The sequence below is a fragment of the Labeo rohita genome, chromosome 9 (genome assembly GCF_022985175.1).
Source record: "Labeo rohita strain BAU-BD-2019 chromosome 9, IGBB_LRoh.1.0, whole genome shotgun sequence".
Classification (NCBI taxonomy): domain Eukaryota; kingdom Metazoa; phylum Chordata; class Actinopteri; order Cypriniformes; family Cyprinidae; genus Labeo; species Labeo rohita.
This window is the reverse complement of record NC_066877.1, coordinates 16,024,750-16,047,205: the sequence shown is the minus strand read 5'-3', so window position 1 is coordinate 16,047,205 and position 22,456 is coordinate 16,024,750. Positions and strand designations below refer to the sequence as shown.

The window sequence follows — 22,456 nt, the reverse complement described above, 5'->3', positions numbered from 1 at the left end:
TTATGAACACAAAATAATTAAAATAAAAATGCAAGAAAAAATAGAAAACAAATACAAAATAAAGTATTAAAATATATAAATAAATAAACAGAAAAACATAAAAAAACAAGAAAAAAAGAGAAGACAAAAAACTAAATAAATATAAAAGTGCCAAAATATATAAAATAAATAAAATAATATAAATACATACATGTGCCAAATAAAAAAAAAAACAGAATAAGAGTACAATCTTTAATACTCTACTATGCAGTCTTACTTAAGTCAACCAAACCACAAAGTTTTTTTTTTTTTTTTTTTTTTGTTTTTTTGGGGGGGGGATTGTGAAATTTGGTCAAAAATAGTATAACATTTTATTTTATTTTATTATTTATTTTTTGTTATTATTTAAATAGTGTATACATTTTATTTGAGTTTCTTTTTATTGAATAAACATTACACTTTCTTATGCATTATACATTTTGTTCTAATCTACATATCGAATATTATATATTATGCATGCAACATAAAAACAGAAAAAAAAACAAGAAAAAAAGAAGACTGATACTAACTAACTAATTAACTAAATATATAAATTAAATTGCCAAAAAGTAAAGTGCCAAAATATATAAAATAAATAAAATATAAATAAAAGTACCAAATATAAAAAACAGAATAAGAATACAATCTTTAATGCCCTACTGTGCAGCCTTACTTAAGTCAAACCAAAACCATAAAGTTGAGTAAATTTGGGTTTGTGATTGTGAAATTTGGTCAAAAAGTAAATAGGTTAAATGAAAGCACTTTTCATTCTCTGTAGAATATTCTAAATGTCGACAGAAAAATGAGAAGGGCCTTGAACACTGAATATTTGGATTGATAAATGTCTGTATTTCACGTCACAATGTAACTAAGTACAACACACAAATAATAACAAAGTGGTTTCATGATAGTTGTTACAGAACACGGTTTATATTTATGCAACTTTTAACCACACATTTCCCAGCAAATCACTTGTCCATTTAAGAAAATGTTCCAGTAAAAATTCTCTTTGCAAAAGAGAAAACAATTTTCAAATGGTCAAGATATGAAGATCAATATTAAGCAGTTTAATTAAGCATATGTTGCAAGATCTAACCTGTACAACACTGGTACAAAATGATTAGAATATGCATAAAAAGCAAGCCAACCAAATCAACTGTGTAGTGCAAGCAATTGTAAATCCTATACATTTCACAATGCATATACAGCAAATACATCTGGAAAAGAATTTCCGCATTGGTTTCCAGTTAACACTGTGTCAGCTGGTCTGAGTATTAGCACTTTGACATGTCAACTTTCCCAAGATATATGAGGAACTTCTAAAAAAAAAAGCATAGTACAGTGCATATATGGTACATTTATTGGTCACATAATCTGCAAAACTATGATTAAAAAATTATAAAACTAATAAAGGACATAAAATTAGTAAAAAACTAAACTAGTAAGGGATAACAACATTTAGCTTGGCTTTTTTGTAAAGCTGAGAGAACCTATAATAGTGCTGTGATGTCTGTCTGCACATGATAAGGTCTAAATATAAATTTACACTGTGGTTTTATTGTTAACAACAAAGTATTCATTAAAAAAGAGAGAAAAAGAAAACAATGTAGACTTAACCTAACATAAATGATTAATTGAATTGCTTTAATTGAACAATAGCACAATTATACAAAAGTTGGTGCAATGAACCATTGTTCATGTACAGATGTCAATGAAATGGAAAAAGAAATGACGTTCAACTTCCGGTTCTGCGAATGTGGTATTCGTCGTAGTCAACACTGCACTTCGCAAACGCATGCATCTGCGATTCATTTGAAAGTCGGATCGTCTGTGTACGCGCATAGCGAGATCAGAACACGCGCGTGTCTTTAGCAAACACAGCATAGAGATCGTGTTTGACTGTAACCAGAACAGGCTGTGAGAGGTAATCAGCTGACCTGCAGCATCCCTGTCCGTCTGCAGGTCTAATAATCGACCTGCGCTCAGCTTGTTATGCTGCCGAGAGAGGCTTCAGGTGACGGAGAAACTACAGCGCCATGGCGGCAGAGATTCACCCGCGTCCGCAGACACGAAAGCCCGTCCTGTTGAGTAAAATCGAGGGTTTCCAAGATGTGGTGAACACGGCTGTGATCATCCCCAAAGAGGACGGGGTTATAAGCGTATCTCAAGACAGGTCAGCCCACGTATGATTACGAACCCACAACAATTACAATGCAGAATATATTCAAAACACATTATGTGTACATTAGTGTTATAAGCAGCACCTGCACAATAATAAATAACTCGTAATATAAAATACATGTGACATGCATAGTCGATGAGCACATAGTAGACACATTTATCCTTTTTTGTTTTGGTTTAATAAACGATATTCGCAGGACTGAAGTGTAATAATCCTCACATTGAGAGTGCAGATGGAGGATAATAATAACGAGGCTTTAATATTCAATAAGCCCCTGCTATCAAGCTTCGTTTGCGCAAGGGTTTGCCTGCGGATCTTATCCGAGTGCTTCATAGTTCGTCACCGAATTGATGTTTTTAAAAGAATCGTTTTCGTCAATTTCGTTCACTCAAGCGTCCCATTTGAAGCGCGTGACTACCTTTTCCTGCCTTCAAAAGCTGAAAAACGAATAGAAAGCATTCAGCTCCGGGTTGTTAAGTATTTCATTAGTAATCTACTGAACAAATACGCGCTTTACTGAATCGCTGATTTACATCTAAAAGAGATTCGCAGAATTGAACGAGGCGTCTCAAACTGCCTGAACAAACATGTTTAAGAATGAGGGACATTTCAGTAAATCTCGAGAGGAAAATGCAGAAGCATTACGTATGCGTAAAAATGATCAATGAGAGTGCACAAATACAATCACATAGGGTATTTTATTGAAGCTCGAAATTTATTAGGTTATTATTGTTAAATGAATATAGAGTCTCTTGGTGGATTTGCAGGCTGGCAAACTTAATCAAGTAATACACTTGTCGTCACCTACTGGCATAAACATGTAACATCCAGAAATAGGCTACAAAAGAGAGCAGTGTCTCTATTTCTCTCTCTCTGTCTCTCTCGGTCTCTCTATAAATATGTAGGTTGTATGTAATTACTATTTCAGTACTTCAATTCCAACTAAACTGTTTCCCAGCTCAAAGTCATGAGTAATAAGTGTCATATGATTGGCTTTGCAAGCACACCTTCTGTTCATGCAAATAAAAACTCTAAAAGAGCACCAGAGTTCATGTCAACGTCAGACCAATGACAACAACTGCAACCAGGAACAGATCTCAGACGTTATTTAGTATGTAGTGCTGTGTGAGGAAGTGTAATAGTTTATTTTACATATGATTTACATGTGACTGGGTGAAAATAGCAAAGACTTGCTGTGGTTAAAGTGTTAGTGAGTAAAAAGCGGTTTAGAGACATACAATTGAGGTCGAAATTGCAGACTGTGTTAATTATTTTACCATAATAAGATGGATCATAGAAAATACATGTAATTTTTTTTATTTAGTATTGACATGAATAGGATATTTCACATAAAAGATGTTTACATATTGTCCACAAGAGAAATAATTTATAAAAATGACCTTGTTTACACACACTTGATACTTAAAGGGGTCATCGGATGCTGAGTTCACTTTTGCATGTTCTTTGAACATTAATGTGTGTTGGCAGTGTATGTACAAATCTACCCTATAATGATAAAAATCTATGCAGTGGTTTTTAATGAATCTGTAAAAATAATATCCCCTTTTATAAATCGAGCCATTCTCAGATGCCTGTTGGTGTGGCGTCGCACCGACAGAGCCCGCTCCCACGATAGTTGATTGACATGAGCGTCTTACCTCAGATCAGTCCGCCCTCTTTGTTTTGATGATGGAGCAGGGATGTAAGTTAGACAAGAATATCTCTGATTGAGCTATTGAGGTGTTGTGTTGCTGGATGTAATAATGAACATAGTGGTCTTCATTTACTCCCGACATCTGAGCCGCTGAAGATGCAGTAGGTTACGTTTGTTTGTGAAGGGAATGTGCCTCCCGATCTACATATATCTGTCTATGTTTGCGCAAATCATTCGTGATCCAGCTTCACTTACAGCAGAAGTGAGAATAAGGGTTTTTTTATGAATCTTTGTGATCGCCTTTCCTAATGAAGTGCTAGTTAGCAAGTTTAGCGGCTAAACGCGGCTAAATGCGGCTAAATGTGGCTAAAGTAAACAGGCTCGTTTCTCCACAGAGACAAGGGAGGGGCGGGGCCAGCAGAGCTCATTTGCATTTAAAGCAGCCTCGACCAGAATTAGATAATTTTTGCAGAGCTGATTTTGGCAAGGTAAAAAGGGTGTTGTTTTACACTACCACTGAGAATTTTTAACCAAAGTATATTATAGACTTTTCATTAAGACCCTAAAAAATCATATCAACTTGTGGAAAATGGGCATCCGATGACCCCTTTAATACTGTGTTGTTACCTGAATGATCCACAGCTGTGTTTTTTTGTTTAGTGATAATTGTTCATGAGTCCTTTGTTTGTCCTGAACAGTTAAACTGCCCACTGTTCTTAAAAAAATTGCTCAGGTCCCATGAATTCCTTGGTTTTTCAGCATTTTTGTGTATTTGAACCCTTTCCAACAATGACTGTATGATTTTATGATCCATCTTTTCACATTGAGGACAACTGAGGGACTCAGATGTAACTATTACAGAAGGTTTAAATGCTTAATGATGCTCCAGAAGGAAAACCAATGCATTAAGATCCAGGGGTGTAAACTTTTGAACAGAATGAAGATTTTTCTTATTTTACCTAAATATCAGAAGCTTCAGAAGCTACAGAAGATACTTACATGTTTCCCAGAAGACAAAATAAGTTAAACTTACCCTGATCTTCAAATTCAAAAAGTTTACACCCCCAGTTCTTAATGCATTGTGTTTCCTTCTGAAGCATCAGTGAGCATTTGAACTTATTGTAATAGTTGTATATGAGTTCCTCAGTTGTCCTCAGTGTGAACAGATGGATCTCAACATCATACAGTCATTGCTGGAAAGGGTTCAAATACACAAAAATGCTGAAAAACCAAAAAAAATTGTGGGTCCTGAATTTTTTTTTCTGAAGAACAGTGGCCAGTTTAACTGTTACGGACAAACAGAACAACTAGTAAACTTTTGAACAGGGTCATTTTTATAAATTCAGCTATTATTTTCTCTTGTGGACTATATAGAAACGTCTTTTATGTGAAATATCTTATTCTGGTCAGTACTAAATAAAAAAAAAACATGTAGTTTGTATAAATAATTAACTTTTTTTTAGATTCTGCAAGGTGTATGTAAACTTTTAACCTCAACTGTATGTCTCTCTAGGTAGATATGTCTCTTATGTTTTTATATACAAAAAATACACAATATTAAATGTTCTAAATTATATTAATCTCTTAAAAGCTCAACAATTTTATTTGAAAGTCATAATTTTTGTTTTAGAGATTTGTCAAAGCAAAGCCAAAACCCTTTCTTCACTTAATATATATGATCTATAATACATATGGCACACCATTTTGTCCTAGGCCGACGATTTTGAGTACCCAGATCCTGGCTACGTTTTTAACTTGCCATCCAGATTTAGTTTGAGGTCTTATTATGTTGGGCGATAAGGTGATTAGGACTTGTCTTAGCCAATGACATGTATTCTTAGATGTGCGTCCTGGTAATTTATGCACTGTATTGCATGCCACTTTGGTTAGGAAGTATCTGTTAAATACATTTTATGATCAAGATTATAATGTATTGTATGTAATTATTTATTTTAATTTGTTTTAGGACAATCCGTGTGTGGTTGAAGAGGGACAGTGGTCAGTACTGGCCCAGTGTCTATCACACAATGCCAGGTGAGTCCTCAGACCAACACTGTTCCTATGCAGCTTTCTGAGAGCAACATAGATCAGAACATTATAAGACATGCAACCACATAACTTCAAGAATTTTACTACAAAAATCAAAGAGTGAAGTGAAACCAGTATGGACATGAACTTCAGCTTGTTTTCCCGTTCAGACAGGAGTTTCATTTCTCAGTAGTGTTGTCATTTTTTGCTTGCTTTCTAGTTAACTATTGTAGACTTTGACTAAGAGGTCACTGGCTCTCAGTACATGATATTTGTTTATAGTCAAATGCTGATTGATTGATTTTTGTTGGATAGATTCTCATACTCACTGTCTTTGTATTATGTTGCAGTGGCGTGTTCATGTATGTCATTTAACCCAGAGACAAGGAGGATCTCTGTAGGATTGGAAAATGGCAGTGTGTCGGTATGTTAATTAAACATTATTCTTAAACACACCTGTTTTCTATGGCGTAATATGTCATTAGCAGGTTCTCATATATATTCTTAAGCCTAATTAAGCCAGGCGTTTCTCTTACCAGGAGTTTGTCTTATCGGAGGACTACAACCAAATGACTCCTGCACGAACATATCAGGGTGAGTCACAAGTACGGCAATCCACACAATTAAAGTTGTTAACATAAGCAATATGAACATGTTTAAGCATTACAGTCTATCTTTCCCTGTCACTTGAGATGGCAGATAAAGTAATATTTCTACTCTGTGAAAATAATTTTATTTTGTTGATACAATCTACTTTTTTTTTTTTCTTTTTTGTTTTTAGGATTCTATTTTAAGTAACTCAAGTATGGTATTTGAAATGAAAATGGCCTTTTTTAAACACATAGGTTATATAATGCTTCCTACAAAGATAACTCATACTATTATGTATAAAAATACATACACAGAGTATAAACATTAAGTATAGTACGTGCTGTGGTTTCCGTTTGCTCATTAGTTTCTGAAATCCAACCTCTGTCGTTATTTGACTTTCTGCTGCCTTATTTATTTATTTATTATATGTGAGAGCATAATTGGTTGTTTTTGAATGTGGTAAAGTGATCGCTCCTTGCTTTGCTCATTGTGTCTTGTCTTTTGTTTGTGTTAGCTCATCAGGGTGGCGTGACTGTGGTGCTGTTTGTTTTAGAGATGGAGTGGGTTCTAAGCACAGGTCAGGACAAGAGCTTTACATGGCACTGCTCAGAGAGCGGACAGCAGCTGGGCACATACCGGACCACAGCATGGGTGTCTGGACTACAGTATCCTACTTATTCATAAGTTTATATGAAATATAAAGTCAGAAATCAGTCATTGTCACTCTCAGTATTTTCAGATTGCTCAATTTGACTGAATTTACTTTTGCTTTATTATAGCACATAAGCTTCCTTAAATTACTGCTCATCTTTGAAATCATAAAAACTAAAACACCAATGATTTAATTAAATGTTAAAGGGGTCATCAGATGCTCATTTTTCAAGTTGATATGATTCTTCAGGGTCTTAAAAAAGTCTATAATATGCTTTGGTTAAATATTCTCAATAGTTGTGTAAAACAACACCCTTTTTACCTTGTCAAAATGAGCTTTGCAAAATCGTCCCATTCTGAGGAATTGTTCCTTTAAATGCAAATGAGCTCTGCTGGCCCCGCCCCTCTCTTCTCTCTATGGAGAGAGGAGCCTGTTTACTTTAGCCGCATTTAGCGCATTTAGCCGCGAAACTTGCTAACTAGCACGTTATTAGGAAAGGTGATTTCAGAGATTCATAAAAAAACCTTATACTCACTTCTGCTGTAGGTGAAGCTGGATCACGAATGATTTGCGCGAACATAGGCGCATTTATGTAGATCGGGTGGCGCATTCCCTTCACAAACAAACGTAATTCACTGCATCTTCAGGGACTCAGATGTCGGGAGTAAATGACGACCACTATATTCATTATTACATCCAGCAACACAACACCTCAATCGCTCAGTCGGAGATATTCTTATCTAACTTACATACCTGCACCGGCATCGAAACAATGGAGGTCAGTCATGGTAGGTCCGTAAGACGCTCATGTCAATCAAGTATTGTGGGAGCGGCCTCTGTGGGTGTGACGCCACAATGACAGGCATCTGAGAATGGCTCGATTTGAAAAAGGGGATATTATTTTTACAGACTAATTAAAAACCACTGCATGGATTTTTATCATTATACGGTAGATTTGTACATACACTGCCAACACACATTAATGTTCAAACAACATGTAAAAGTGAAGTTTGCATCCTATATAATTTATATTGCAAATATAATTTGATAAATGGATAATGGAAATTCTGTTCTTTACTCGCCCTCATGTTGTTCCAGACATGTATGACTTTTTTTCTGTAAAGTTATTTTAAGAAATGTGTCCATTTTTGTTTGTTTATTGTTCAAACAATGGAAATCAATGCTCATCGAAACTGTTTGGTTACCAACATTCTTCAAAATTTCTCCTTTTATGTTATGCAGATGAAAGAAAGTCAAACAGGTTTTAAAAAACATGAGGGTGAGTACATGATGGCCGAATTTTTATGTTTGGATGAACTTTTTAAATACTGTAGGAATACGCAAATTTATAAATGTGTTGTAATGTAGTGATGCACCGAAATTTCAGGAACCCGAAATTGCTTCTCTGATGACTCATTTTGATTGTGTCAGTGTCTGTTTCATGCACACAGCATATATTAACATCATCAGTATGGACATATTTCACCATGAATAAAAATTAGGCTTGAGTAACAGTATGCAAAATTAGTTTGACTAAAATGTTAAGGGGTGTTGCCAAAAAATCTTTGACTTTGAAAACTAAGACTGGTTTAATTTATCTAAGTTAAGTAACCAAAATTATACAAAATTGTATTACATTTTGTTTTTGGTTAAATTATAGGAGAAGTTCATTCCAGAAAAAAAAAAAATTACAGATAATGTACTCACCCCCATTGTCATCCAAGATGTTCATGTCTTTCTTTCTTCAGTCGTAAAGAAATTATGTTTTTTGAGGAAAACATTTCGAGATTTCTCTCCATGTAGTGGACTTCTATGGTGCCCCTGAGTTTGAACTTCCAAAATGCAGTTTACATGTGGCTTCAAGGGGCTCTAAATGATCCCTGCCAAGGAAGAAGGGTCTTATCTAGCGAAACAATTGGTTATTTTCTAAAAAAAAAAAAAAATAAATAAATAAATAAATAAATGTACATACTTTTTATTCTCAAAATCTTCTCTAGGTCTGTGTGAACTTTTTTTCCGGTTCAATACAGTTAGGGTAGGGAGGGAGTTGGGCAGGAGTTTTTCAACCTATGACTAAAGAAAGACAGACACAAACATCTTGGATGACAAGGGGATGAGTACATTATCTGTAAATTTTTGTTCTGAAAGTGAACTACTCCTTTAAAACATCTTATATATTAATATAATCAATAATAATTCCTTTTGATGCATCTTATTACAATCGTGTAAATAGATTAGATTCAGGAGGGGGTCAGACGTTTTGTAGCATTGGCTTCTTGACAATCTGTGTAAGATTTGATGTGGAGACCAGGCATGCCTTCGTTGGAGATCATTCCGGTCAAGTGACAATCCTAAAGCTGGAGCAGGACAACTGCAGCCTTGTCACCACCTTTAAAGGCCACACAGGTGCGTACACAAACAGCACATTAAAGGATTCGTCCAATCCTGAATTAAAATTTCTCCATAATTTACTAACCCTTATGTCATCTAAGATGTTCATGTCTTTCTTTGTTCAGTCAAAAAGAAATTAAGGTTTTTGAGGAAAACATCTCAGGACTTTTCTCCACATAGTGGACTTCAAGGGGTTAAAAGTCAAAATTCCAGTTTCAATGCAGCTTCAAAGGGCTCTACACAAAGCCAGCCGAAGAAGTGTCTTCTCCAACTTCAAAATCTTCCAACATTGTTTTTTGTAAAGGGCTTTTGACTTTCTTTGCATGTTCGCTTTGTAAACACTGGGTCAATATTTCCGCCTACGTCCCGCATGACCTTTTCAACATGACTAATCAATGCGAGACACAAGACAAGCATTTGTGGTTAAAAAGTTCATACATTTTTATGTTTTTAAAAAAAATGACAGATCGTTTTGCTACGCAAGAGCCTTAATCCTTGGCTGGGATCATGTAGAGCCCTTTGAAGCTGCATTGATCCCAATGGAGTAAAATCCAGAAATGTTTTCCTCAAAAACCCTCATTTTTCTTTTCAACTGGTGAAAGAAAGACATGAACATCTTGAATGACAGGGGTGGGTAAATTACAAGGAAATTTAAACTCTGGAGAAAACTAATTCCATACACTCTTCACAATTAGCTTAGATACATTTTGCTGTTAGATGGTCTACTGAATCTAAATATAGAGATTCACACACACATACATTTGAGAACTTGAAGCAGGTAAATAAAAAAAAAAATACAAGCATCCTAGTAAGCAAAAACAGATTGATACATTAATCATTAACATGACAATAAGGGAAAGCAGTTTGTCAGAACAAACAAGCAAATTAACCCACAAACAAGTTTTAAGTGTATCATGGGTTAACAATTTAAATGACCTCCTCCAATCGTTCTAGTGTGGATGGCGTCCCCTGATGGCTTGGAAGAAAAAAGTATTATTTTTCCCTCCTTAAAAGTCCTCATAACCTCAGGATACACAAAGATGTTAATCTTATGTATACATCTGCAAAATATTGTGTGATGGAAACAAGTAGTCCTTTACTTGCACTATTCCTGACCCTGAAATTTTTAACAGTGGCTATGTGTGTGTTTATGTATGCAGGCAATGTCACAGCCCTCTGTTGGGATCCTGTGCAGAGGGTTTTATTCTCTGGTAGTTCTGATCATTCAATCATCATGTGGGACATTGGAGGCCGTAAAGGAACAGCCATTGAGCTGCAGGGACACAAGTAGGACTGATACATTGTTGTCATGTATTTAAGATATGAGAATAAGCAAAACATGCTTGTCAGGTCCTAATATATGATTGTTTGTGTGTGTGCGACAGTGATAAAGTGCAGGGTTTGTGTTACGCTCCTCACACGCGCCAGCTCATTTCCTGTGGCTCGGATGGAGGAATAGTTATCTGGAATATGGACGTCACACGACAAGAGGTAAGAGATACAAAAGGGATTGCCTCGGTCAATAAGATGTGTGGTATTTATGTAAGTTACATATGTGTTTACATAGTTTCAGCATGTCTTCATCTGTTCTGTGTCTCAGACTCCTGAGTGGCTTGACAGTGACTCGTGTCAGAAGTGTGAACAGCCATTCTTCTGGAATTTTAAACAGATGTGGGACAGTAAGAAAATTGGCCTGCGACAGGTACAGTTGACAATTCATTAAAGGAGAAGTCCACTTCCAGAACAAAGATTTACAGATAATGTACTCACCCCCTTGTCATCCAAGATGTTCATGTCTTTCTTTCTTCAGTCGTAAAGAAATAATGTTTTTTGAGGAAAACATGTCAGCATTTTTCTCCATATAGTGGACTTCTATGTTGCAGTTTAAATGCGATTGTAAACGATCCCAGCCGAGGAAGAAGGGTCTTATCTAGCGAAACGATTGGTTATTTTCATAAAAATAATACAATTTATACACTTTTTAATGTCAAATGCTTGTATTGTCTTACTCTGCCTGGACTCTGTTTTTGTTCTTGTTCATGACAGTTAGGGTATGTCGAAAAACTTCCATCTTATGTTCTCTCTCAACTTCAAAATCATCCTATATTGCTGTTTTACCTTTTTTGTTAAGGGTGTTTGATCTTTTTTGCATGTTCACTTTGCAAAGACTGAGTCGGAACTTCTGCAGTGATGTAGGATGATTTTGAAATGATTTTTGAAGTTGAAGCAGAAAATATGATTGGAGTTTTTCGACATACCCTAACTGTCTTGAGCCAGAATACACAGAGTTCAGGGAGAGCATTAAATGTTATTTTTTTAAAGAAAATATGGATAGTTTCACTAGATAAGACCCTTCTTCCTCGGCTGGGATCATTTACAACCGCATTTTGAATCGTTTGAAGCCACATTTAAACTGCATTTTGGAAGTTCAAACTCGGGGCACCATATCAGTCCATTATATGGAGAAAAATGCTGAAATGTTTTCCTCAAAAAACATAATTTCTTTATGACTGAAGAAAGAAAAACATGAACATCTTGGATGACAAGGGGGTGAGTACATTATCTGTAAGTTTTTGTTCTGGAACTGAACTTCTCCGTTAATCAATATTTTTGTCTTCCAAGATGCACATGTCTTTCTTTTTTCAGTCCAAAAGAAATTAAGGCTTCTTAGGAAAACATCACAGGATTGTTTTCCATAGAGTGGACTTCAATGGAGATTGGAAAGGGCTCTACACGATCCCAGTTGAGGAAGAAGGGTCTTATCAAGTAAAACGATCGGTTATTTTGTAAAAAAAAATAATTTACTTTTTAAACATAAATGCTCATCTTGCTCTAGCTCTGCGATGCGCGCCTATGACTTCGTTACGTAGTCATGTCGGAAAGGTCATCCGTGACATAGGCAGAAGTACTGACCCAGTGTTTACAAAGTGAACATGCAAAGAAAGTCAAACAATCTACAAAAAAAAGGTAAAATAAGAATGCTGAACGATTTCGAAGTTTGAGGAGAAAATGAGATGGAGTTTTGCGCCCTACCCTACGTTTTTAGAACGGAGTACACAGATGAAGAACTAACCATGTGTGCCCTTTCCTTCGTGATTATGTAATGCGTGAAGTCATAGACGTGCATCGCAGAGCTAAACATTTGTGGTTAAAAAGTATATGAATTTTTTTTTTTTCTTTTTTTAGAAAATGACAGGTCGTTTTACTAGATAAGATCCTTATTCCTCATCTGTGATTGTGTAGAGCCCTTTGAAGTTGCATTTAAACTGCAATGTGGACACTGATCCCAATAAAGTCCACTATATGGAGAAAAATACTGGAATGTTTTCCTCAAAAACCCTAATTTCCTTTTGACTGAGAAAGAAGAAAGACATGAACATCTTGGATGACATGGGGTGAGTAAATTATCAGGAAATTTAAAATCTAGAATGAACTAATCCTTTAAGTGCTACTGATTAAGTTTGCAGCCTTCAGCCCACATTTTAATATCACATTAAGCAGCTTGATTTTGCTCTTTCCCAGCATCACTGTAGGAAGTGTGGCCAGGCTGTGTGTGGAAAGTGCTCCTCTAAACGTTCCACTATTCCTCTAATGGGATTTGAGTTTGAGGTGCGAGTTTGTGACAGCTGTCACGACTCCATTACAGATGAGGAGTAAGTCAAATTTACTCGTCTTGAGTTTTAAGTCTCTTAAATGGTAGAATCACCCAAAGCTTTCTTTTTGTTCAGACGGGCGCCCACTGCAACATTCCATGACAGTAAGCACAGCATCGTACATATGCAGTATGAACCAACCAGGGGCTGGCTGCTCACCTCCGGGACAGACAAGATCATTAAGGTCAGTAACTGTTCTCATTCTAATGTGAGTGGACTGTTTGATGAAGAGATTGAATTGTTTTAATATCTGTGGTGTGCTTACATTCAGCTATGGGACATGACTCCAGTGGTATCATGAGAATTCCTCTGTCGTCTGCAAGCGGGAACTACGAATCAGTGCTGAACCTGAACTGAGAGCCATGTGTTTGTGGAGAATGTTCAGACTTCAGATCACTTTCCATGGGCAGCTTCATTTCATGGAGGGAAAAACTCAAGGATATCATGATATTGAAACGAGCATGTGCATTTGTATGTATTTGTGCATGCCATGTGAATTATGGGAACAATTGTGTAAATACTGTCCAGTCTAAATCTGCTTAGTTCAGGTTGTTTATATTGACATAAACCAGTGTTGTTACGTTGTCTGTAAAACTCTTCACACTCATTCTGTCATCTTATGTCTTATCCCAAACACAAATGAATCCTCGTAATATTGCATCAAAGCATGGAACGGTTTGATATTCAAGTGCCTTTACCGCACCTCAATCAGTGGTCTTGGCATCCTGGAATTGCCTCTTTGTCATCTATTTGACTCTTTAAAATGTAAGCACTTCGTTTTACTGGTATTTTATTACCAGGAAATTTATTTGGAAGATTTAAGATGTACATAATCACAAATGTTGTTGTTTACACAGGGTAAAATTCAATAATGCTTCATTGTAATAATATTGTGTTTGATCTTATTAAAGCTGATGTTTCATAGACATCTCATTAATGTAAGTAAGAGTCACAGTATTTCATTTTTTCATTGGATCAGAAAATATTATGGTGGTGGTTTAAACAAAAATTCAACATTTTAATAGCTCACTGTAAAGCCGCAGTGGATAAAACATTACAGCTGAATGGTCACCAGGTAAAGATAGATAAAACAGCAGGAATGGCACAAAATAAAGATGGTTTAATTTGTAATTGTGTAATTCCAAATCTGGAGCTTATATTGCCTATTAGCTTTTTAGAAAGGACCAATCTGACTAAAGTTTTAAAGTACACTGCTATTTAAAGGTTTGGGATCAGCAAGATTTTTTTGTGTTTTTGAAAGAAGCAATTTAAACAATTTGTTTTTATTTGATCAGAAATACAGTAAAAATGTAAAAGAACTGTTTTCTATTTGAGTATATTTAAATGTATTCCTTTGAAAGCAAAGCTGAATTTTCAGCAGCCATTATTTCAGTCTTCAGTGTCATATGATCCTTCAGAAATCATCCTAATATGATGATCTAGTGTTCAAAAAAGCATATGTAATGAATGTCATGTAATGAAAATAATAAGTGCTGCTTTATATTTTTGTGGAATTCAAAAAATTTAGCAGGATTCTTTGATGAAGAAACAGCATTTACTATTCTGTTGTAACATTTACGGATCCTTGCTGAATAAAAGTATTACTTTCTTTCAAGAAAAAAAAAATCTTACTGACCCCAGACCTTAGAACAGTAGTGTAAATGATGATAACTGGACATAAGTCTTTATGCGTTTTGAATTAAAAGTCTTGTTTTTGTGACTGAAGCAACACTGGGATTCTTTTACTGTTTGTCATGGCTCTTTAATTCTATAAATATAAACAATTTTAAAACCCTTTGGTTTAAGTCTACCAACTGCCAATTTGAATTTTATCAATTGTTCAGAAAAAAGTCAGAAAATAGATGTTAATAAAAATGCAAACAAAATAATTTCCTAAAATGCTGAGACAAAGAGATTAATTGTTCAATTAATATTAATATTATATTTAATTAAGAATCACGTCAGTTGCAACAAAATGACAAAAAAAAAAAAATTAAAAAAAAAAAAAAACAGTCATTTTTAGTTAATAATGAGCTAGTAAAATCAACTGTGTATAAGAAGCAGCTCTATAATATTTCTTCATATTTATTTATCTTCACATTTATTGTTTAATTGGAATACAAGTTACTGGTAGTGCTGCAGAGCATGTTTTCAGACAGCTGTTGAGAATATATATTTTTGTATATTTATATATATATATATATATATAGAATATATATTTTTTGTATATTTTTTAATATACCAAATTCTATTTTTGGCAAATGTAAAAGCCCAAAAGTGAAAGGATGAAGGAAATGTAAATTCATGTCTGTACAGTAGAGGCCGCAGATCAAACAAATTGCATGAAGAATAGAATGCAGGAGAAAAAGGCCCAACACTTATTTCAGCAATGAAACAAAAATGTGATGTTTAACTAAAGTCATTTTTGCTTTTGTGCTTGTATGGTTGAATTGGATCATCGCAGGTCAGCAGCAAAGACATTGGTTAATAAAATGGGATTAAACATATAAATGATATTTCTTTTATAATCAAATTAAAAATCTAATTAAAAAGTAATGCGTTACTTTACTAGTTACTTGAAAAAAGTAATCCGATTACATAACTCGTGTTACTTGTAATGCACTACCCCCAAAGCTGTCAGCTCAATAAATGGAAAACAAAGTAACTGTCGTTCGTTACTTATTTGAAAAAGTAACTCAAATATGTTCCTGTAAATCAAAAATTAATGCGTTACAAGTTACTTGAAAAAAGTAATCTGATTACGTAACTCTAATTGCGTAACTTGTAATGCACTACCCCCAACACTGGTCTTGATGTCAGTTCATTTGTTGCTGTTGTTTTAGTATAGCATATTTAAATTTATGAATAAAATAACCTGTTATTTTCATGCAGCAACAGTTGTCTTATTCATCAAGCATACAAAATCAAATCTTTGTGGTTGTTCTATTTATTTAGCTTCAGCAGCTTTAACATTCATGTTAGAGGTAAGACTGGGTTCACACAAAACAAGGCAAAGTTGGAATCAGCTTCCAGAAGAGATCAAATGTGCTAAAACATTAGCTACATTTAAATCTAGACTCAAAACTCATCTGTTTAGCTGTGCATTTACTGAATGAGCACTGTGCTACGTCCGAACTGATTGCACTAGTGTATAACCTTTTTCCATTTTTTAATGGCCTTAAATTTATTTTAAATCAAATTTTAAATAATTTTAAAAGTTTTTAATTTTTTTTGTTTTATTGTTGTGATTTTTGTTTTTATGATTATTCTACTGCCTTTTATGTAAAGCACTTTGAATTACCTTTGCGTATGAAATGTGCTATATAAATAAACTTGCCTTGCCTTGCCTTGCAAGTTGAGAAACTCATAAAAACTGCCATTGCAGAAGTCGATGTACTAGTTGTTGATATACTAGTTCTTGCCTCAAACTAGTATAACAAACATTTTTAGGAGTGTGTACATTAGGTTTGAAATATTGTAAACATTTAAGGTTGTTTTGTTATAGTATTCATGAGTATTCAATATTACACAATGAAGGCTTCTGTGGATTTGGCCACTAACCCAACCGTTTAACACTTGAATTTCACAGTGAGCTCCTCCAGTTTGCTCATGAGCTGCTGGTCTTCAGCTGAAGAAGATCTGGAGAAGGCCAGAGGCAGATGCATAGAAACTGCTTTTCTGTCTGCAGTTGAATCAGTTTGAGAAGGAAGTCAAAATTAGGTACATATTAAAAAGAGCTTTAGTCTGTAATATCAAAGACATGTTCACATTTTATAAAAATGCTTGACCTTGGAAGAAGAGGCCACTGGGCTGTCTGCTGGCGACATCTGATATGGCCAGCCACACCACTGTGTCGGCACCTTGCGCTTCAGTACGGAGTTTATTCTTCATTTTCTCATAAAAATCTGGCATTGATGACCTCACAGCTGTGGACAGAACAAAAGCACAAAATAATATCTTAGTGACTGAGATTGTAAATTCCTGTATCAATCATGAAATTTACTTGCAGCTGATGTACAGTAAACAGACACGCTGCACACCTGGGGTGTCTGCCCAGCCTGGGTGCATGGATGAGAAGTGGATTTCTTTGTGCTGAGCTGCCCATTGTTCTGTCATGATCACCTGTTGCCTCTGAGAAAGGTCACAGTTAACACTGAATAACCAGAATCTTTACTAAAAACAGGACAGTAAATAAGGTTGCATGACTGTTAAAAAGCTTACCACAATCACAATTATAATAGACAATGTAACAAAGGCAGAGTGGTGATGCTGCTGGAATCTGTGGCACTGTATTGTCCTATTATTTTTAAGAGTGAATGCTGGACTGGATTGGTAAGCCATTAAAACAGTCATATACATATAAAATGCAAGCTGCAGAGCAAAGTTTTTACTGAACAGACAGATTTATAATGTACGTTTACAGTTTATAGTAGTACCTTGTTTTGTGCATAGGCCATGGTGCCATCAAAAGAGCCTTTCTCAAACTGAAGGTCCTCTATATTTAACTTCTGAACCAACATCCCACCAGATGACACAGTAATCTGTAATAAAACACTATAATTACTACAAAATAATTATAAAATAAAATAAACAATTGAAATAAACAGACACACAAAAATAATAATAAACAAAATAATTTATTTTTAAAATTGTCTTTCTCATCAACTTTATTACTAATAAAAATAATTATTAAAATAATAAAATGAAATCAAAACAAAAATTATTTTAAAATAATTAAATAATAATAACAATAATAATAACGTTTTGGGAAAGTTGTTTTAACATTCATAAACATGCTACTATAGTCATGCATTTCTGTTAAAGAAGTTCACTTCCTGAACAAAATTGTACAGATAATTTACTCACCCCCTTGTCATCCAAGATGTTCATGTCTTTCTTTCTTAAGTCGTACAGAAATTATGTTTTTTGATGAAAACATTTCAGAAATGTTCTCTATACAGTGGACTTCTATGGTGCCCTTGAGTTTCAACTTCCAAAATGCAGTTTAAATGCAGCTTCAAAGGGCTCTAAATGATCCCAGCCATCTCATTTTCTCCTCTAATTTCAAATATCATCCTCCATCACTGCAGAAGTACCGACCCAATGTTTACAAAGTGAACGTGCAAAGAAGATCAAACGGCGACGTAGGATGATTTTGAAGTTGGAAAAGAAAATAAGATGGGAGTTTTTTAACATACCCTAACTCTCTTGAACCGGAATACACAGAGCACACGCAGAGCTAGACAAGTCGAGCATTTGAGGTTAAAAGTATATAAATTTAAATTTTTTATTTTTTTAAAAAAATAACCCATTGTTTCGCTAGATAAGACCCTTCTTCCTTGCCTGGGATTGTTTCGAGCCCTTTGAAGCTGCATTTAAACTGCATTTGGAAAGTTCAACCTCGCGGGCACCATAGAAGTCCACTATACGGATAACATTCCCGAAATGTTTTCCTCAAGAAACATAATTTCTTCACACCTGAATCTGTATCTTATCTGTAAATTTTTGTTCTAGAATTGAACTTCTCCTTTAACGCTGTGTAATTGTGTTTGGAAACACAGAAATATATAGTGGCACTATCCTTTTTGGCAAACAGCATGTGTTTATTACACTATTCTTTAGGATGCATTTCTTCACACTCACCACTCTAGGATTCTCTGACTTCTTCAGTGTGGGAATCAGTGCTGTTGTCAGTATATATGTCCCTGCAAAACACACACAAGATGAGTTTGCCAACTAGCCACTCTTATCTCTTCTTATCCCTTGATTTTAAGAGGTGGCACTAAAAACGTTCTATAGGTAAGGGGTGGCCTCTCACCTTTGTACCTCAATATTATAAAACACGCAAAAACAAATAATGCAATAAAAGCTCATACTTTGTTGACCATATTGGAAAAATCTTAACATACGATCAACGTCAGATCAGAAAATATGATTTAACTTTCCTACCTAGTGTGTTTGTCGCAAAGTTTTTCTCCAGGCCATCCTCAGTCAGTTCTCTCTGATTGACCATGCAACCCGCATTATTGATCTACGGTAATAAATCACATGAATATAAAAGACAATAGGCTGAATTATACAAGCAGAGACAACATAACAATATACAAAACAGTCAAAGCAGTCATAAAATGACCATAAACAAGACATGATTGTACATTAAATGTGCCATGTTACTAATAAAATGTTACTTGGGGGATGATTAAATATGTTTCTTCTCATATTATTTAGAATAATTTAGAACAATGAAGAATAAGCTACTGTGTACAATTAAACAATTTTGTCTTAGTGCAGCTACCACCATGTTATAACAGAAATATCCATGTGCATTACTGAAGTTTTTCTTGCACAGCTGTTCGCGGCTTATTTTTTCGGCTTATTATTAAAGGTTAATTTGACTTGAACCTGGAATACATTTACCAGAACATGTAGATTGTGATTCTGAGAGAATCCACTAGCAAACTCCCACACTTTCTTGGGGTTGGACATGTCAACTAGGTGAACATGGACATTCTGAAAGCAAATGAGAGACAAACTCAGACTAAAGTTGTTTTAAGAGTTGATTTATATAAATGTACTTATGAAAATATACCTCATTTTTACTTTGCTCCACAATGTCGTTTTTTGCTTCCTTTGCACGATCTTCGTTTCTGCACACCAGATGTACTGTCCCACCTGAAGATATGTTTTTTTTTTTATAGCACTGCACATAATTTACCAGTAGGAGTCACTGTTGCATCCATTTTGTTGGTTAAACTTTTACCTAAATGTCATAACAGGGTTTTGAAGGAATGTACAAGATCTTCCAAGTTGACCAGTTATTAAACGAACAACTATAACTAGAAGCATCTGAATTGACAAAGCCATGTTTTCTCACCTCTTTTGGCGATTTCGCAGGCGGTGGCTTTACCGATGCCGCTGTTCGCTCCGGTGATGATGAACGAGCGACCGCTCACATTCACCTCCAGATCCGCCTCGTTGAAGCGCCTCGCCGCTGCCTCATAACCGCCCCTTACGAGGATTAATGAGATTTTAACTAGTGCACTTCAGAAACTTTGGATGGTAAATGAACGCGTATGACTTGTGCTTATCAAAGCGATAAGCAAGCTGAAATGAAACATACACTGATGATGACTTACTTCGTATATTCCTGTAGACCCTTCAGGAGCCAGATTGTGTTTCGGTACAGAGACATCGTTACGATTTCACTCGTTCGCACTGAAGAGCGGTGTCATAACATACTAGCACGTTGGAAATCAGAGCCACGCCCCTGTGGCGTTTAATAACAGATCACGTGTTGAATGTGTTGTAAGCGCGGGTTATAACACGCATGTGCAGATCCTTTTGCTACACTTGCGCTTAATAAAACGACAAACACGTTGTGTGCTCGGTGAAAACCTTAATTTTGCGCGTTTATTTGAAATAGTTTCTAAAACATAATGAAAAGTTGAAATAATTCGATTCTGATTCTAACATATACTGGCGTCGCATTTTAATTAGGAAAGTCGAGTGTTCCAACCCAAGTATTTTTCAAAATTCACATTGGCGCGTACGTTTTTGTCGTGCACGCGTTTTCAGAAAACAAGAGTAGCAGTTTTCATCAATATGGATAGTGACACATTTTCATATGATTTCTAGTTGTCAGGATGGCCGAGTGGTCTAAGGCGCCAGACTCAAGGTTCAAACCTTCCCAGTGAAACATGGGTCTTCTGGTCTCCGAATGGAGGCGTGGGTTCGAATCCCACTTCTGACAAGAAATTTTTGTTGTTGATCAAATCTGGGTTTTAATTTCTACATAACATTTAGGCATATTTCATTGTGGTTTAAACTGTAAAAAATACTCAGGAAAGGCAAGGTAAAGTTAAAAATACATATAAAGTTTTATAATATAAAATTTTATAATTTAGTGAACCCGGATTTAGGTAAGTCAAGAAAGAATTTCTCTCTCGTTACACTGCCAATGTGTCAAAATCCCAATTTAAGTTTTAATCCTGTTTTAAGTGTTTTTAGTGTGTTCTTTCATGTGACACAAAGTTTTTTTTGTTGCTCTTCAGTTTTGAGAGACATGCAGTCATGTTTGTGAATTTCCTCTTATGCATATATGAGTATAGCCTACAGTTACACAAATACAAATTCCAAGCCAGGTCAAGCAATTATCCGTAAGTTTATCAGTGTGTACATAAAGTAGCTGATAAAAATTTAGGCTGCAATGGCTTTGAAACCCCTTAAGATGGCGCAAGACAAAAAATGACGATTGAATTTGTACAAACTGCAAATATTTTTTTGTGTTTTAGAACTGTAATAAGTACAAAACATATTATACAAACAAGCGTAGGCCTACATATATCCTTACATGTCGGGGTAATGCAGATATATGAAAATAATGCAATGAATAAATGAAAAAAAAATACAGAGAGAAAGTTTTTTTTTGTTTTTTTTTTTACATAAACCCAACCCCTTGTACTTATTAAACATATAGTACTTTTTAAACTTGTTATTCATGAAAGAATCCTGAAAAAAAAATTACAGGTTCCAAAAAATATTTGGCAGCACAACTGTTGATATTATCCAACATTGATCATTCTAATAATAAATCCGCATATTAGAATGATTTCTGAAGGATCATGTGACACTTAAGACTGGAGAAACAGCTGATAAAAATTCAGCTTTTCATCACAGGAATAAATTCTATTTTAAAGTATGTTAAAATAAAAAACATTATTTTATATTGTAAAAACATTTTGCAATATTACTGTTTTTTTTTTCTATATTTTTAATCAAATAAATGCAGCCTTGATGAGCATAAGAGACTTCTTTAAAGACTATTACAAGTCTTACTGACCCCAAACTTTTGAACGGTAGTATATATATATATACTACCGTTCTCTCAAATGTTTGGAGTGAGAATAATGCCAGTTTTATTTGCTGTAAAGACAATAAATCTAATTGTCTAATTGTAATCTATTTTAATAAAGAACATATATTACGTTTAAAGGTAGCTAAATAAAGAGTCAATAAAAAGCTTTTATAAAGCTACCTGTAATTTTAACGAATGATGATTCTTTTTCTTCTTGTTGTTAAAGCACATTTCTTTAAAATCTTACTCATACTAAGTTCATCCAAGTGAAAAAAATCGTCCTGCAATAAATCTCGGCCACTCACTCTGCATCAGCCGGTATTTAATTACTTTATCCTCATATACTTCCATGAACAGATCACTTTAAATTTGCAATAGTTTGGTTTCGAGGCAGATCCTGTCTGTCAACTTACTACACGAACGAATGTACTAT

The 22,456-nt window shown here is 34.9% G+C and overlaps 2 protein-coding genes and 1 non-coding gene across 3 annotated transcripts; 2 read left to right on the top strand and 1 right to left on the bottom strand.

Annotated features, from left to right (window-relative positions):
- Positions 1–1,799: 1,799 nt before the first annotated feature.
- Positions 1,800–13,609, top strand: wdfy2 (WD repeat and FYVE domain containing 2). Its single transcript, XM_051118965.1, has 12 exons — positions 1,800–2,191; positions 5,821–5,888; positions 6,233–6,306; positions 6,422–6,476; positions 6,988–7,138; positions 9,419–9,531; positions 10,677–10,803; positions 10,902–11,007; positions 11,117–11,218; positions 13,039–13,169; positions 13,245–13,353; positions 13,441–13,609. The coding sequence occupies exons 1-12, from the start codon at positions 2,055–2,057 to the stop codon at positions 13,468–13,470; spliced, it is 1,203 nt and encodes a 400-aa protein (XP_050974922.1). The 5' UTR covers positions 1,800–2,054; the 3' UTR covers positions 13,471–13,609.
- Positions 13,610–13,942: 333 nt separating this feature from the next.
- dhrs12 (dehydrogenase/reductase (SDR family) member 12) lies at positions 13,943–20,463 on the bottom strand. Its single transcript, XM_051118966.1, has 10 exons — positions 20,306–20,463; positions 20,044–20,177; positions 19,759–19,841; positions 19,587–19,679; positions 19,119–19,200; positions 18,813–18,874; positions 17,606–17,710; positions 17,210–17,300; positions 16,958–17,095; positions 13,943–16,851 (listed from the first exon to the last, which is right to left on the bottom strand). The coding sequence occupies exons 1-10, from the start codon at positions 20,359–20,361 to the stop codon at positions 16,739–16,741; spliced, it is 957 nt and encodes a 318-aa protein (XP_050974923.1). The 5' UTR covers positions 20,362–20,463; the 3' UTR covers positions 13,943–16,738.
- Positions 20,464–20,806: 343 nt separating this feature from the next.
- On the top strand, positions 20,807–20,919 carry trnal-caa (transfer RNA leucine (anticodon CAA)). Its single transcript has 2 exons — positions 20,807–20,844; positions 20,874–20,919. It is a non-coding gene; the product is annotated as a tRNA-Leu (tRNA).
- The last annotated feature ends 1,537 nt before the right edge of the window (positions 20,920–22,456 follow it).

Coding starts and splice junctions, on each gene's coding strand:
- wdfy2 (XM_051118965.1), top strand. CDS start 2,055: ATGGCGGCAGAGATTCACCCGCGTCCGCAGACACGAAAGCCCGTCCTG. Junction 5,889..6,232: donor TGTCTATCACACAATGCCAG/GTGAGTCCTCAG, acceptor ATTATGTTGCAG/TGGCGTGTTCATGTATGTCA. Junction 6,477..6,987: donor TCCTGCACGAACATATCAGG/GTGAGTCACAAG, acceptor TGTTTGTGTTAG/CTCATCAGGGTGGCGTGACT.
- dhrs12 (XM_051118966.1), bottom strand. CDS start 20,361: ATGTCTCTGTACCGAAACACAATCTGGCTCCTGAAGGGTCTACAGGAA. Junction 19,842..20,043: donor CTGCGAAATCGCCAAAAGAG/GTGAGAAAACAT, acceptor ACATATCTTCAG/GTGGGACAGTACATCTGGTG. Junction 19,201..19,586: donor ATCACAATCTACATGTTCTG/GTAAATGTATTC, acceptor TTATTACCGTAG/ATCAATAATGCGGGTTGCAT.